The sequence below is a fragment of the Ictalurus punctatus genome, unplaced genomic scaffold (assembly GCF_001660625.3).
Source record: "Ictalurus punctatus breed USDA103 unplaced genomic scaffold, Coco_2.0 Super-Scaffold_100056, whole genome shotgun sequence".
NCBI lineage: Eukaryota > Metazoa > Chordata > Actinopteri > Siluriformes > Ictaluridae > Ictalurus > Ictalurus punctatus.
In genome coordinates, this window is record NW_026521088.1 from 3,077,600 (window position 1) to 3,093,907 (window position 16,308).

A 16,308-nucleotide genomic window follows, 5' to 3' on the forward strand; every position below is an offset into this window, starting at 1 on the left:
CTGGACGGACAACATCACAGCGGTCATCAAGAAGGCTCAAACGCGGCTACACTTCCTGAGGGTTCTCAGGAAGTACAATCTGGACTCCAATCTGCTGCTGATCTTCTACCGCTCGTCCGTCGAGAGCTTGCTGACATACTGTATCACGGTGTGCTATGGTAGCTGCACCGCAGCAGACAGGGAGAGGCTTCAGAGGGTAGTAAGAGCAGCACAGAAGATCATTGGCTGCCCTCTCCCCTCCCTGATGGATATTTATACTTCCCGTTGCCTCAGCAGAGGAAAAACTATCATTAAGGACAGTTCTCACCCTGGCTTTGATCTGTTCAATCTGTTGCCCTCAGGGAGACGTTACAGGTGCATCAAAACAAGGACTAGTAGATTTAAGAATAGTTTCTTCCCAAAAGCTATTACCATGATAAACAAACACATGTACTGAGTCCACAGCATATGTATATATTGTCTCAAACTGTGCATTTCATAGTACCGCCGCCATCCACCCTAATATCTATCTATCGTGCATATATCTTGCATATATTGTATATCTTGTTTATTTATTTTGTTTATTTATCTTATTTATTTATCTGTGTATTATCTGTTTATTCTTCTTGTGTATTGAATGTATATGTTTGCACGGAACAAAAAGGAGTGGCTCTTAATTTCATTGTACATATGTATAGTGACAATAAAAGGCATTCATTCATGCTTTTGGCAGATTTAGTAATTCTCTTTAGTCACATGAGCACTAATGGTTTTTCTAAATTTTTATGTAGTTTATTTTGGATACAGGCAGAGGAAGCTCAGCGAAAGCTTAAGAGACAGAATGGAGAGGACCCAGGTAAGCTATTTCTTCAGTGATTGTAGTCATATCTGAAAATGATTGGTCAGTTGAATGCAGATTGCTGAAGTGTGAGTGTCTGTGTGTCGTAGCCCTGCCTCCATTCTGCCCACTGTTTGCCAGCTTGGGAAACATTCTGCAGTGTGACGTGCTGCTTGGCATGCTGGGAGCTGTGCTGCAGTGGGCTATGGAGCCCAGTGGAGGACACTGGTCTGAGTCCATGCTGCAGAGGGTAAATGTTTGGATGTTTTGTTAAAATGACATGATAGTGTAGTAAATTCAACAAAATTCCACTTGCTATGTTGTGTTCATGAGCATCACTTTTTAATGACTGAGTAGTGTTCACAATTCTGTATGTGTGTGTTGCTACAGGTGCTGCACTTGTTAGGCATGGCTCTGCTGGAGGAGCAGCAACAGCTAGAGAACATTGGGGATGACGATGAAGTTACTTTCAACTTCACCCTCAAAATCTCCCGTAAGTTTTGTACATCATCTCACACAATCTCAAAACCTCAAGCCTGTAGTTAGATCTGTGGTTCTTGTATCACAGGTCCCGGTGAAGCCCCCGGCAACACTCCAAGCATCCTGGCTCTGTTAGAGACCTTGCAGCGCTCGCCTCACTTGGAAGTGCACAAAGACATGATTCGCTGGATCCTTAAAGTAAAATTACATGTTGATTATGTTTGCAATTTGCCTTACTCTCTCTATGCGTGCACCTAATATGTCCACCAGGTATCCACCAGGCCTAGCATGTTTTACAATTCGCTCACTGAAGGTAGGCACAACATACAAAAGATGAGCGTTTTTACCATGAAGTTTAAGCAGTGCTGCATCAAGACCTGTTTGAAATCCAAGCAGTGCAACACTGCTCAAGGTGGCGTGGCCGGTAGGCAAAGCAGCACCTCTCACCACGGAGAAGCACAAATGCTTCACTGTCACAAAGCAGTTTTGCTGCTGATCATCTGTAGGTGGCCCTAGGGGTGTTTTGATGTGGCTTATTGTGCATGTTACTTAAAAGCTGTATGTCAACATGAATATTTAAATGACATGTAAGGATTGCTTACTACACAAACTGAACTTCCATGCACTGTGATGTGTGCATTTTACTTTCCATATAGTGAAAACTGTCAGGACACCTGCACCAGGCAGAACATGTACATATGAAGGCCATGGTGTAGGCCAAGGCTGATGATGTATTGTAGTATGTACTTTGAAGAGAAACAGGCAAATTAAATGTTAGTAAAATTGTAATGCATCTTCAGCATTTTATGGTATGGTGTGTGTGTGTATATACTTTTTAGTGCACAAGTGTGTTCTATTGAACATCTGCTTAGTTTTGCTGACTTTGATTGTGTGTGCATGTAGTTCTAACTGCACTGCTGTATCGTTTTCTTGTAAAAGTATTTTCCTAAATTATGTGTCTTTTTCTACACAGATGGTGGTTAGCATTAAAACGATGCGCGAGTGCACAGCTGCTGCACCTCCCTGTGAAGGAACAGGGCACTGTCATAAGGAGGACAGACTTTGAGCAACTTTCTATTCCACTGACATATTAACCATTACCCTTTAAAGTGTTGAAGAGCTTAAATCTACGTGTGTGTGTGTGTGTGTGTGTGTGTGTGTGTGTGTGTGTGTGTTGCAGACTGTGTGGGACAAAGACAAAGCATAGAGAAAAAGGAAAGCTGAACTGTGCTGGAAAAAGACCATGGCTCAAACATTACAGAGCCAGAGTCATTTTATCAATAAGTACATAGATCTGCTCACGCAGGATTCAGAGGATCTGGACGCCTCAGCCTCTACATCAGCAGAGCATAGGTACCTAAGCATGCTCGTAGTGACGCAGTGTTCTTAATAATTCAACTTGTATTGTATTCTCAATATCCAGTCAGTACATTTATGTCAGTAAATGCATGCATCAACACTTCCTTGACTTTGCTGAGCAGTTGTCTGTTCTTTGTCCTAAAAGTTCTTGCATATAATGGTGGTCTTCACATAACATAAGTAAATTCCCATCCTTAAACTCTTTATCTTGCATATTCATTTCGAGCATTTTCTGTTGGGGTAAATGAGTAGAGAGGATCCTAGGCCATTTTTAGCAATTTCCTGGTGAGTAAAAAAAGATGAATCCATTTATTCAACATTGATTATTTTAACAAATTTAGAGGGACCTTAACATAAAATTAAGGTTATAGTGTACTCGTAACCATCCGTCTCTGCTTGGTACAGCCCCAGTTCATGTGACAGTGCTCTGGTGTGTGTGGGACCTCGTCGTTGGCGTGCCAGAGGAGGAGAGAGGAGGCAGATGGAGATGTGTATCCTGTGTCACGAAGCGCAGGAGATCCTACCTGATGGCACCACCATGGTGCTCGCTGCCTTTGTCCAACGCTCTACGGTCATGTCCAAGAACCGCAAAAGACCCCCTCACAATCCAGGTAAGGTTATGGTTTACAGTGTGCCAGTCAAGTAATTGGATAGGTTTGAGTAGCCAGTGTGCTTATTTCTGGAGGATACATGTGTGTTCCAGAGAGCTGTGATCCCCTCTTCATGCACCCTGACCTGTCCTTTGGTACCCATACCGGCAGCTGTGGCCACATCATGCACTCTCACTGCTGGCAGAGGTGAGGAGTTGGGCAAAATGTTACTTCTAGACAGCCTTCTACTTAATCCCAAATAAAAAGTTTTGCTGCTTTCAAATGTTTGTGGATATAGGCAATAGATCAGCAGCTAACAGTAAATAGTTTGTCTAGAAAATATGACCTTTATATGAACAATTAAAAATAAATTAGCTAGTATTAATCAATCAGTCTGGATGTTTTGTGACCGAAAAGTCAAAAATCTAATTTGTGATGTACAGGAAAGTCTTCATGGATGTGTGGTGATCGATAAGATGTAGATCCAAATTGGATGTGTTTGGCTTAAATATGCGATCTGCAGATATATATATATATATATATATATTTGTCCCAATACAGTGAGCTGATCATCGACACAAAGCATGAAACAAAGCTTGCTATGTGCACTTGACTATTTTTCACTGTCTTAGATCAAGCCAGTGTTACTTGCGTAGTCTGTAAACTTATTGTGCCTCATGGGGAAGCAAAGAACGTTAACCTGATCTGACCTTAGGAGTAAGTGCAGTTCAATTCAATTTTATTTGTATAGCGCTTTTTACAATAGACATTGTCTCAAAGCAGCTTTACAGAAATATCAACATGGTATACAGATATTAAAGGTGTGAATTTATCCCAACTGAGCAAGACACTGAGTGGCGACGGTGGCAAGGAAAAACTCCCTAAGATGTTTTAAGAGGAAGAAACCTTGAGAGGAACCCGACTCAGAAGGGAACCCATCCTCATCTGGGTAACAACAGATAGTGTGGAAAAGTTCATTATGGATTCATATGAAGTCTGTATGGCCTTAGGAGCAGCCATAGAGTATCAAAAGCTAAAGAAATCAGGTGATTGAACTTGTTATATATACATCAGAATATATCCACTGGACATTATTAAAGTATAATGAGGTGGGGGTCAGAGTGCAGGCTGCTGTGTTAATGCACCCCTGAGCTGAGAGGTGTGTATCATTGAGCTTATGTGTGTTTGTGTCTGGTTTATTTGCAGGTCTTTGAATATCAATGATGCAAACAGGGAGGAGAAATATAACAGGTATTTACATACCTGTGTGTGTGTGTGTGTGTGTGTGTGTGTGTGTGTGTGTGTGTGTGTGTGTGTGTGTGTGTGTGTGTGTGTGTGTGTGTGTGTGTGTGTGTGTGTGTGTGTGTGTGTGTGTGTGTGTGTGTGTCTCTGCACCACTTAACTCCCATTTTTACTGCATTTGTAAAACTGGAGACACTGCAGGGGGAAACCACTCAAACCCTCTAGTGTGTGAATCTCCCAGAGCTTACACATTCAAACTGAAACTACACAAGCACTACAAGCGTGTGTGTGTGATTGTATTTGTGTAACAAATACAGTAACAGTAAACCGTTTTTGTGTTGATCTTGATGTATGTTTTGGATCACTGTCCTGCTGGAAGATCCAACGACGGCCAATTTGAAGCTTTCTGTCAGAGGCAGTCAGGTTTTCATTTAATATCTGTTGATATTTGATAGTCCATTACGCCATGTATCCTTTCTCTGTCACTTTGGGGTGGTAGTTACATCCATCGACTTGGATAAGCAAGTTACAAGCCATCGATAAGGGAAACCAGAGATCAAGATACATCTCAGGTTTTATTTATCTATTTTCATTTATTTATTTTAAGAACTCACTTTTTACATTCCTTCTAATAAGTCGCCTAAATGCATTCTTAAGTTCATTCTGCTTAAGGCACTCCACAAAAGCTTAGTGGAGTAGTACTCCAGCTACCCAGGAGTAGTTGATTAAAAATAGTCGAGAGTATTTGTTTATAAAACTAATTGTTGAAGCCCTAAAAAGAGCAGTGTTCCTGTGGACCTCAGGGGAAGCAGTAAGGAGCTCTGTTCATTTGAGAACTTTAAGAAAAGTAACCTGGGTGAAGCTCTTCATGAATCTGGGAGATGTTGAGTATGTGCAAAAAATTTAAATATAACATTTAAAAAGTTTAAGATTTCACAGCATATTTGTGTGTGTGTTATTTCAGTATTAATGTTCTTGTTATTATTTTAAAACTTTTTTAAAAAAACAAAACAAACAAACACATGTGCCAGGTGTCGCGTATCAGGAAGCTCTGGACTCCACTTCCCATCAGCCACTGCACTGCACTACGTCACATGACCACCTGCACCTAATTCACGTTTTGGTAATGAGCACGTGTGTGTGTGTGTGTGTGTGTGTGTGTGTGTGTGTGTGTGTGTGTGTGTGTGTGTGTGTGTGTGTGTGTGTGTGTGTATATAGCCATTGTCTGCACTGATTCACAGTCTTTCGTTGTCTTAGACTTTCGTGTTCCTGTGTTTTGTTTCATGCCACAGTATTTTGCCTAGTTGTCTTAGTTTTGTTCTTTGATTGTTTAAATAAATGTTATATACTGCAATTGCTTCTGGCTCAACCTTGAATCGTGACAGAACGAAAGACCAACAATCAGAAGCAGCAGATCGCCAAGATGGATAACTGGGGCGTCAGGATGCCACCAATGTTAGTGGAGTACTTTGCCACGTTGCGCCAACAGTCGGAAGATTACCAAGCTGCGCTACGAAAGCAGCAGGATGCCAGGAATTACCTGGGCTTCAACTTACCGCCTATGTTCATGCAGGACTACGCCATGCTACGCCAACAGGAGGAGGAGTCCAGGTACAAGGGGGAGTTTGTGTTCAGTACAGAGACCCAGCCCGGGACCGACAGGGTGACCTCAGAGCTCGAACCTGAGCTCCACGAGGTGGGCTCACCTGCCGAGCTCCAGCAAAAGGTCAGCGGGGAGGCACTAGCACCAGGCTTTGATGTCCGAGTCCCAGTCAAGTCTCAAGTCCCTAAGGTCCCAGCCAAGCCTCGCGTCCCTGAGGTCCAAATCAAGCCTCGCACCGCCAAGCTCCGCTCGCGCCACAGTCCGCCGACACGCACCGCCAAGCTCCGCTCACGCCACAGTCCGCCGACACGGCCAGCCAAGCTCTGCCTATGCCCAAGGTTCACATAGTGACCTCAGAGCCTCAGCCTCCCCGTTCAGCTGAGGTCGTCGCTCAACCCGCCTGCTCCATGGCAACTAGTGTTCCCCCCTTCTGCTTCGAGGAGACCCACACTCCTCTCCCTGGCCGCACGGGGGACTTCTCTCGGCCTTCCAGTTCAGCTGGGGACGTCGCGCCGCTTTCATGCTCTGCCAAGGAAATATCTCAGCCTCCCTGTGCCATTGTAGAAACCGCCTGGCCTCCTGATTTTGCGGGGGACATTTTCTCCAGGGGGCCAGGACCACCAGATGGAGGACGTATAATTTTGGGCGCTCCGGGAGTAGCGCCCTTGGGGGGGAGGGTTCTGTCACGTATCAGGAAGCTCTGGACTCCACTTCCCATCAGCCACTGCACTGCACTACATGTCACATGACCACCTGCACCTGATTCACGTTTTGGTTAATGAGCACTCGTGTGTGTGTATATATAGCCATTGTCTGCACTGATTCACTGTCTTTTGTTGTATTAGACTACCATGTTACATGTTTTGTTTCATGCCACAGTATTTTGCCTAGTTGTCGTAGTGTCTATGTTTTGTTGTTTGTTCATATAATAAATGTTATATATCTGTGATTGCTTCCGAACCCATCCTTGATTCGTGACACCAGGGTGTACAAACTTTTTTTTTTTTTTTCTTCCTGGTCGCGTATTTAAAATTCTTACTTGAACCGGTACATCTATACGATATAATTTCGTCATGTGTGTGCTTGTGTGTGTATTTGCACATGTATGTGCACGTGTGTGTTTTCCTACTATAGGTGTTTAAGAACTCTTTGATCCACCAGAGGACGGGTGATAAGAACCCATGTCGGTACTTCTCTAAGCAGGAGCTGAAGGAGCTTTTCACACTGGAGGACACGTACTCGTCCTCCATTCGGCTGCAGCTGCAGTCGCTCCACTCGTCTGCGTGCCGCTCCGACCCTGAGCTGCAGTGCCACATCTCCTCTCTGAAGGGCATGAATGTGTTTGGCGTGTCCTGTCATGACTTGCTGTTCTCTATTGAGGATACTCTGCAGGACGAGGACAAATATGGTCACAATTTGGCCCATATCTGTTCAGCGGTGCTATAGCTAGGCCATATGTGACGGATAATACCCACATGTGGCCCAAACGTACTTGCTATTTGGGATGTCTGGTTGGGGTGTGAAAATTTTAGATGCTAGATTGACAGTTATATTATTAAATAACAATATGAACAGCAAGATTATTAATTGGAGTAGCATAAGTAATGAAAATAGCAAATGTTAATATTCATAAATACAGGTAATGGGATTTAGTGTTAATAGTGCAAGAGTAAGTGTAAATATGAATCTGAAACAGATGTGGCTGTTCATCTCAGTGCTTTAATTGAAGAAAAAGTCAAAAAAATTTAGCCATGTTGTATAACATACATAAAGGGCAAGCAGGCGGAGCTTGTGTCCCCAAACATGATCAGTGCTTGCTTTGATGTACAAAACTCCTCATATGGCATAGAGCACGCACCATACAGCATTCCTCAAATCTAGGCCTAATTCTAAACCACTTTAGCTGGAAGACCCACCCACACACTGTGTGTGTCCGTGACTGTGTCTGTATGGTTGGATGATGAGCAGGTGTGTGTGTGTGTGTGTCAGTGACTCAGGTGTCTGTACAGTAAGCTGATGAGCAGTTGTATCTCACTGTCTCCAGTGTTAATGTCAGTGGCCTTCAGAAAAAAGTCCAGTGCTTCCTGTTTCCTCCCTTCAGACAAACACTGTTTCCCAGAATGCACCAGTGAATCAAACGATTCCTCTTGATGTGTGACATCATTTGGACTCTGCACTTCAGTGGCTGCACACTGATGCACAACTTCACTAGAGGCCAGTTGAACGTCAGTGAAGCTCTTTACCATCACCTTCCTCTTCCTCCTCGCACTCAACCATGTGTTCACTAGGCTCTGGCTCGTCCTCTGGCTCCTCCCACTCCTCTAATTTTTCCTCTTTCATCTCTGGTTCCTCCTCTTCCTCCTCCATATCCTGCAGCTGTGACTGTACTCATGAGCGTGTGCCAGTGTACACCTCAGAGCTCTGGACTCGAAACTTTACATTCTGAAACCCTGTAAGACTTACCCTGTGTGTGTGTGTCTGTCTGTCTGTCTGTCTGTGTAGTCACTTCTTCCATAAGGCATGTGTTGAGCCATGGCTGATGGATCACAGGACCTGCCCGATGTACGTGTGTCATCCTCAAATCCCTCAGAGTAGAGGTGAGGTGTGTGCGTAAATGGATTCATGAGAGTTTCTCATCTCTCTAGAGACGGATGTTGAGGAGCAGCACATGTAGACGGTCACTTCTGCTTTGCATTCGTTTCCCAGCAGCACTGAGTACTTTCACACACACTGTGACTCAGTCTCCAGCATACACCCCAACTCCGAGTCTCTCACACAGCGATGCTGCCTTTTCTAGATATGAATCTCTGCATGCAACAGAGCAGCTGGGTCCTGCTGACCACACACTGTGTGTGTGTGTGTGTGTGTGTGTGTGTGTGTGTGTGTGTGCACTTCTCACCTTCGTGTGTTTCAGCCTGCCTTGCTGAATTCCAGAAGCTGCTGCTAATAAGCTAGTTTGTTCACTGTGTGTGGGGGGGGTGGGGTATTATTTTGGAAGCACACACCTGTATTTGGACTAAACATACTAGCATGACCACAAAAAGATTCAAGATTGTGGCTCAATTGACGAGAGGCCATAAGGTCTGTGAGAACGCTGATATTCTTGTCCTGGGTTGGATGGAAACATGGTGTCAGGACATGCGCTGGTCTGTCAATACAGTTCCCTCTGAAGCCCAGGATTTGTTTTTACTATACACTGAAGACATTTGGGTTTGAGATATGTCGGTCATTTTTAGGACATTCCAAACATGTTCCAATATTTTCGATCATTTGAAAAATGGGTAGGTTTAAACACAAGGTGCCATATTTTAAGTTGTTTGACCAGAATTTAATTTCCTAATATTTACATCTAAATTTGTTAATCAACTCCTATTCATCGTTTGATCTCAAGCCCAAATGTTTCCCGTATATAGCAAACCAAAAATAATTGCCCTTGCTGTTCTAATACTTTTCTCCATCTAATGGGAATAGCTCAGCAGCGGTGTTCTTCACAGTGGCTGACAGTTTTTGGTCTTGGTCTTGTCACTGAGTTGACCTGTGGAGATCCAGGGCAGGTTTCATGGTGATTTTCTCTGGCATGTGGGGCATCTTCAAGTTACTTGGTTACAGTCATATTTCTATAGCACTTTTTTAGACACTCAAAGTGCTTTACACTGGGAGGAGACCACTAGTGCGTATCCTCCACCTGGATGATGGGACAGCAGTCATAGTGCTCCAGAACTCCCACCACAAACAAGCTATTACTGGAGAGGAGAGAGTGATGTAGCCAATTCAGAGATGGGGATTATTAGGGGGTGATTGAGAAGGCCAATGAGGGAATTTGGGCAGGACACTGGGGTTATACCCCTACTCTTTATTTTATTTTATTTTATTTTTATTTATGTTTTATATTTTTAATGACCACAGAGAGTCAGGACCTCAGTTTAATGTCTCATCCAAAAGACGGTGCTGTTTATACAGTAGTGTCCCCGTCACTATATTGGGCCATTAGACCCCACACAGACCACAGGGTGAGCCCCCCCTGCTGGTCTCACTATTACCACTTCCATCAGCAAGCTTAGTTTTCCCCAGGAGGTCTCCCAGTACTGGCCAGGCTCAACCCTGCTTATCTTCAGTGGGACGCCAGGCAAGAGCTGTAGGGAGAGATGGCTCTGGTTATGTATTTCTGCATTCAGTGATGGACTGGGAACCTGTTTTCTCGTAGCTGCCCTAACTGTTTAGGAGGGTGTGCTCCTCAGTGCAGAGGTACGCTTCCATATGGAGGCTCTATTCAATGGCTGTACCCTGTGCTGTGATTGGCTTGCAGGTTTGGAGGCAGTGTGTTTGAAGTGCCACTGCACTACGATAAGCCCGCCTTTGAGAGTGAAACTCGCAGCTAGGAGACCAGCAAAACACACTGTGACTGTAAACACACACACACACACACACACACATGCGTACATGTTCACATACACTATACATACATTTACAGTCACAGGTTTGGATTTAAAAATGCATTTTATTTCATTTCTGTGTGTGAGTTAATGAATGACCTCATGCTGTGGTTAATGGGAGGAAAATATCTCTTCTCTTTTATCTCTGGGGTGTGTACTGGAGAAACACATAGTTCACCAGCTCCCTCTGCTGGACATGTTGCATTACCTCTCTCTTTCTCGCACACACAGTCCGTATATACTGAATTTGCCATGTGACAGGTGTTCCTGGTTCAGTATGGGTGGAGCTTATGTTAATTTTTTTCAACTTAATCATGTGACATCCATTAGCGTTTCTTTCCACTTGTTCAGCTTGATCATCTATTTAATGCTGTATAGCGACTGCTGGGTAGGTAACGTTAATGTTCGCTATGTTAACTAGTGCTGTGGGTAGGTGACGGGCTAGCACAGCTGATATTACTAAACTATTATACTGTTTAATTATAGGCAGGCTTTTATGCCCACAAATACTAAAGAAATAAAAACAGAAGCTAGTGGTGATGTTATACAGTTCAGATTATACTTAAGCTCCGCCCTCACTGACTCAGACACGCCTGTCAATTGGCACAAAAAGCTTGCTATTTAAAAAAAAAAAAAAAAATCTTAAAATTATTCTAATTTTACTAACTATTTTACAAAATATCAAAATGTGTCCTTTTATGTGTGTGTGCTTCACAATGTGGCCTTATTGGTATCTTCTGTACTCTATGAACTACTGATCTGAACTGTTAAATAAGAGGTGTAATTTTAATCAAATTATAGTGATATGAATATGTAAACTGTAAATAAAGTCTCTTTTTATCATGAATGTGTGTGTCCACTTGGTCCCTTGGCATGAGCGGGGATGTTTATCTAGAGTATCAGTTACTATACGAAGTCTTTAGTAACAGCATTTCTCTGAAGATGATTTAATGGAGCTTGTGTTTAGAGTGTAACTTGTACTTTAGTTTTCTTCATTTTCCCAAAATTTAACACCAGATACTTCACAGTACACGAATACCACATGGAGATACAAACTTTATAGTTGACGTGAGGGTAACACTGTTTACACAAGGGTAACAGGCTTGACACTGAGGTAACACTGTTTACACAAGGGTAACAGGCCTGACACTGAGGTAACACTGTTTACACAAGGGTAACAGGCTTGACACTGAGGTAACACTGTTTACACAAGGGTAACAGGCTTGACACTGAGGTAACACTGGTTACACAAGGGTAACAGGCTTGACACTGAGGTAACAGGGTTTATGACCTTTAAGTGTAGAGATCTGATTCATTTTATGTACATATGTGTTCATGGATAAAAAAACGTACTGTCGTGTCTGCTCAACTTTTTTTTTGATGAGGGATATGCAAATTGAATTTAAATTCACTAGTTTTACTTAAATTTCCTATATTAACTTGTAGATTTTAATTATAAATATATTTTCTAATTATTATAGTCTCTATTGTATCACTGGAACAATGGCCCATATACACTCAGCTAATCATGTGACAGCAGCACTGTACATGAAATCATGCAGCTACAGGTCAATAGCTTTATTAATGTTCACATCAAACATGTATTATTGTGTATGGGGAGGACCGGGTGGGTGTGAGACCCAGTTTCTGTCCCAATTTCTGTCCCAGTCTGGCCCGGCTCCTTCAGGAAATACTTTATCTGATGTGTATATCAGCTGCTTATTTCTTCTTGGCCTTTACACACAGTAAAGGTTTACTGTGCTGCGGTTCTACATGTCTTTATACTTTTGACCATTAGGGGGTCTCCAATGTAAACCCTTGAGAAATTAAACATTTTCAACACATCTGTAATAAAGCTACAACTTTTGGGGTTTTGAGGGTTTTTTATTTATTTTTTTGAGAGTTTTTTCAGGTTTGGAGGGTTTGAGTCATTTTTGGACTGTTTTGGCAGGTTTTGGGGGTTTTGAGTTTTTTTAGCATTTCGGAGGGTTTCAGGGGTTTTCTGAGTTTTTTTTAGGGTTTTGGAGGGCATTGGAGTGTGATGATCATGGTGACAATGTTGACGATGTTGATGACGACGATGATGTTGACTATGATGATCATGATGACGCTGATGGTGACGATGATGATGACAATAGATGATGACCATGATGATGACAATGTTGATGACGTGATTATTATGATGATGACGATGAAGATAATGATGACGGCGACGATGATGATAACGATGGTGATGATGATGATGACAATGACGATGATATGACGGCGATGATGGTGACGATGATGATGATGATGATTACGATGATGGTGACGACGATGATGGTGATTATGATTACGATGATCAGAACGATTATGATTATGATGATGGTGACGACGATGATGACGGTGACTATGATGATGACGGCAATGAGGGTGACAATGATGGCAATGATGACAATGACAACGATGATGACAATTATGAGGATGGTGATGGTGATAATGGTGGTGATGATGGTGATGATCTGAAGTCTTTATTTTCTCCTACAGCGTGTATGAAGCAGTGCTGCACGGAGCAGATGACGGAATGTCTGGACTGGATTATGGCTGAATGTAAGAATTTGTATTCAAAATTTCTGCAGAGTATGGCGATCTCCTTCATACAGAAGTCAGATGGTTTAGTAGGAGTAAGGTACTTCACCGTTTTATTTCCTTGGTGAGTGAAATTACGGCTTTAATGGAACTGGGGGGGACGACGACACTAACCTGTTGTCTGATGGCTGCTTGATCTTGCATTCTTGGCTGATGTGACAGAGAAACTGAATCAGCTCAATCTTCAGTTACAAGGTAAAGACAAAACCATATGTGATATGATCAGTGCTGTGAAGGTATTTAAAGCAAAACTGTCATTTTACCTTCAGCAATTGAAAAACAAAAGATTGCAACACTTCCCGTCATTGGTAAAGATAGAAAGAAAGCCATGCAAATGCAAGCAAAGTTTTGGATGTACTCGAGTATTGTGACCTCCTGTCCAGGCTTGGGCAGGAATCCGAGGAAAGGTTCAGTGATTTTGAAAATCTTGAGATATGTGTGGCATTTGTTGCCAAGTCTTTCATGGAGATAGACATGGATCACATTTCAAAGCAGATGGCCGAACTGTTCAATGTCAATGCTGTAGAGATGGAGTTGGAGGTTATTAATCTCCAAAATCATATCCAGCTGAAATCTCAGCAACATTCACAACATTTCTGGAGACTTGTAGACCCAGAAAACTACAAGAACATTCACCAAGCTGCCCTCAAAGCATCTGCTTTATTTGGATCTACAGACCTTTGTGAAGCAGCGTGTTCTGATATGAACGTGATCGAATCTTAATTCAGAACAAGACTGACAGTTGATCATTTAAATAATTGCATAAGAGTGAACCTAAGTGCATACACACCAGCATATACCTCCCTTGTGGAATCAATGCAGTGTCAGTCAGCTCATTAACTGTAAATAAGTGTGAATGCACTTCATGTCATATTGGATATTCTGTGTTTACAAACAGCAAAGAAGCACTAAGAATTCAAGTGGGAAGCAGAAAGAGTTGTGGGAGGCCTAAGGCACATTAGGTTGATCCATTTATTTTCAGGCAGGTGATTCTTTCCTTTTGTGCCAACTACCACAAAGCACCTCCAGAAGCTCCAAGTTACAATCCGTACGTTGGCCGGGAATCGAACCTGGGCCAAATGCTTGGAAGGCAGCTATGCTCACCTCTATACCACCAATGCCACACTGGGCAATTCAACGCTGCTGAACAAAAGTTTAACTATGTGCTCTTCTCATCAGCAGACCATAGGCAACAGCTAAAGGGTGTTTCTGTCGTGGTTTCTGTAGTGTAGCGATTATCACGTTTGCTTCACACACAAAACGTCCCTGGTTTGAGACTGGGCAGAAACAAGCTAGCAATTTTGAACTTTGCTTTAATAACTGACCGGTTGTCATCACCGTAGGATCAGGTCCTCTAGGAACAGCCGGAAAGCGAAACCTTGGACAGAGCAGATTTCCTTCTTTTGTGCCTTTGTAGCAAAGCAGATAACATTTGCTTACAAAATGAAAGGGAGTCTCTGGTTTTCTACAGAAAGTGGAAGCCTGGCTCTTTCGTTGCTCAATAAGACTCTGTGCGTGACTGGAAAATTTTCCGTAAAGTACTGGTCACCAAGTTCACCTATCAGCGAGAGGTCTACGCCCGAAAAAGGCTGGGAGCGGCTTCCCTTCCATTGAGCCTTTTGTAGCAAGGCAGATAACAGCTGCTTGCAAAATCACAGGCAGTTTCTGCTTTTCCACTGAATGTGGAAGCCTGGCCCTTTCCTTCATCAAGAAGACAAGAGTAATGATGCGCTTGATTCGAGGGGTAGGGGTAGACATGGCCAGGGAAGAAGAGAAACAATACAGCGCAGCAAGTAGTTACACAGACTCCTGAATGTTCTCCATAACCATACATTTCATGTAAACACCAACCAGAAAAACTGAAAATATATGTACACACTGTATTTCACAATAATTAACAATGGTCAAGTCCATCAATAACGCAATTGTCCAAGTCTGTTAAGTTCAGTACCCCAACTAAACTTTCTAAATCTTACGGTTCGGTCCCCATTTGGGCGCCACTCTGTAGCGTGGTACCTTATGGGGTTTGGACGCTAGACAGTTCAAATTAAGTCACTTATAACTTATAATTTGGACATCACTCAGAATAAGGCTACTCAATTCTTACAAAATAAGTTTATTATTATTTATGCAATAAACATAAGAAAATACAGATCGTTTCAGTCATAGAAACCGAAATAATGAAAACCAAAAAGTTCCCCTACGTGGGATTAATAAACACACCCATAAGGAAACAAGGCTCTATTCATAAAAGAAACTTTTCACACACAAGAGGCAGAAAATAAAACATTTAACCCCAAAATAATTCTTAACCAAAACAAAAAAGTTGTTCACTTTAAAGCTGCACTTCAATGGCGGTGATTTAGGCGTACGGGAGTTCGTGAACCCGAAAGCATGGGAAAGAGCAGTCAGATTCCGCTCAACACTCGGAGTTCTTTACAGACAGTAACATCCAACGATTTAAACATACTGGTTCTCCACAAAAGTATTAAAGAAAGGATCTCAAACCCGTGATGTGACTCCGAACCCTCAAAACTCTGCTCGGTCGTTTATTCACCTTGGCAGAATATTCCCGAAGTGTTCGCCAGCCTCCTGAATCAATATCCACAAGGTTATAATCCACAGTAAGAGCATTAGCATGGTCCTTGGCAAACACACACCATCAGTTCCGCCATTCTCACTTGGCTTTCATTTCCGCGTCCCGATTTCTCTCACCTAGTCACCTGTTCTTTTTATTGCTTCCTAAGACCACACCCTTCTCTTCATCTCTTTTTTTACTTCCGTTAATTAAAACACCACGGAATGGAATGGACTCCGCTTCTGTGTCAATAAATGGTAAAATGGTAAATGGCGCACTTATATAGCACTTTACAGTGTGTCTCATTCACCCATTCACACACCAATGGTAGCAGAGCTGCCATGCAAGGCGCTAACTTGCCATCGGGAGCAACTTGGGGTTCAGTGTCTTGCCCAAGGACACTTCGGCATGTGGAGTCCTGCTGGCCGGGAATCAAACAGCCAACCCTACGATTAGTGGACAACCCGCTCTACCACCTGATCCACAGCCGCCCCTGTCACTGTGCAGCTATCTGTTACAAATGAATGGGAAAATATCCTTGGCATCCCTGCAATTCAAGGATGTTGTAATTGGTAAGT

General features: G+C 42.8%; 1 protein-coding gene across 10 annotated transcripts; it reads left to right on the forward strand.

Moving 5' to 3' along the window:
• Positions 1 to 2,196: 2,196 nt before the first annotated feature.
• LOC128630456 (E3 ubiquitin-protein ligase UBR2) lies at positions 2,197 to 14,093 on the forward strand. Of its 10 annotated transcripts, XR_008394807.1 has the most exons (7): positions 2,199 to 2,941; positions 3,062 to 3,267; positions 3,360 to 3,453; positions 4,453 to 4,496; positions 4,848 to 4,911; positions 5,520 to 5,611; positions 5,874 to 7,040. XR_008394807.1 is itself a non-coding variant. In XM_053678958.1 (5 exons), the coding sequence occupies exons 1-5, from the start codon at positions 2,901 to 2,903 to the stop codon at positions 8,703 to 8,705; spliced, it is 498 nt and encodes a 165-aa protein (XP_053534933.1). In that variant the 5' UTR covers positions 2,197 to 2,900; the 3' UTR covers positions 8,706 to 8,730. The 10 variants fall into 10 exon arrangements, 9 of the variants coding, with proteins under 9 accessions (XP_053534933.1, XP_053534934.1, XP_053534935.1 ...); XM_053678958.1 differs by lacking the exons at positions 4,848 to 4,911; positions 5,520 to 5,611; positions 5,874 to 7,040 and adding an exon at positions 8,594 to 8,730 and having other exon boundaries at positions 2,197 to 2,941; positions 4,453 to 4,497; XM_053678959.1 differs by lacking the exons at positions 4,848 to 4,911; positions 5,520 to 5,611; positions 5,874 to 7,040 and adding an exon at positions 10,398 to 10,675 and having other exon boundaries at positions 2,198 to 2,941; positions 4,453 to 4,497.
• Positions 14,094 to 16,308: the final 2,215 nt, after the last annotated feature.

Coding starts and splice junctions, on each gene's coding strand:
- LOC128630456 (XM_053678956.1), top strand. CDS start 4,467: ATGATGCAAACAGGGAGGAGAAATATAACAG. Junction 4,498..5,873: donor AGGGAGGAGAAATATAACAG/GTATTTACATAC, acceptor GAATCGTGACAG/AACGAAAGACCAACAATCAG.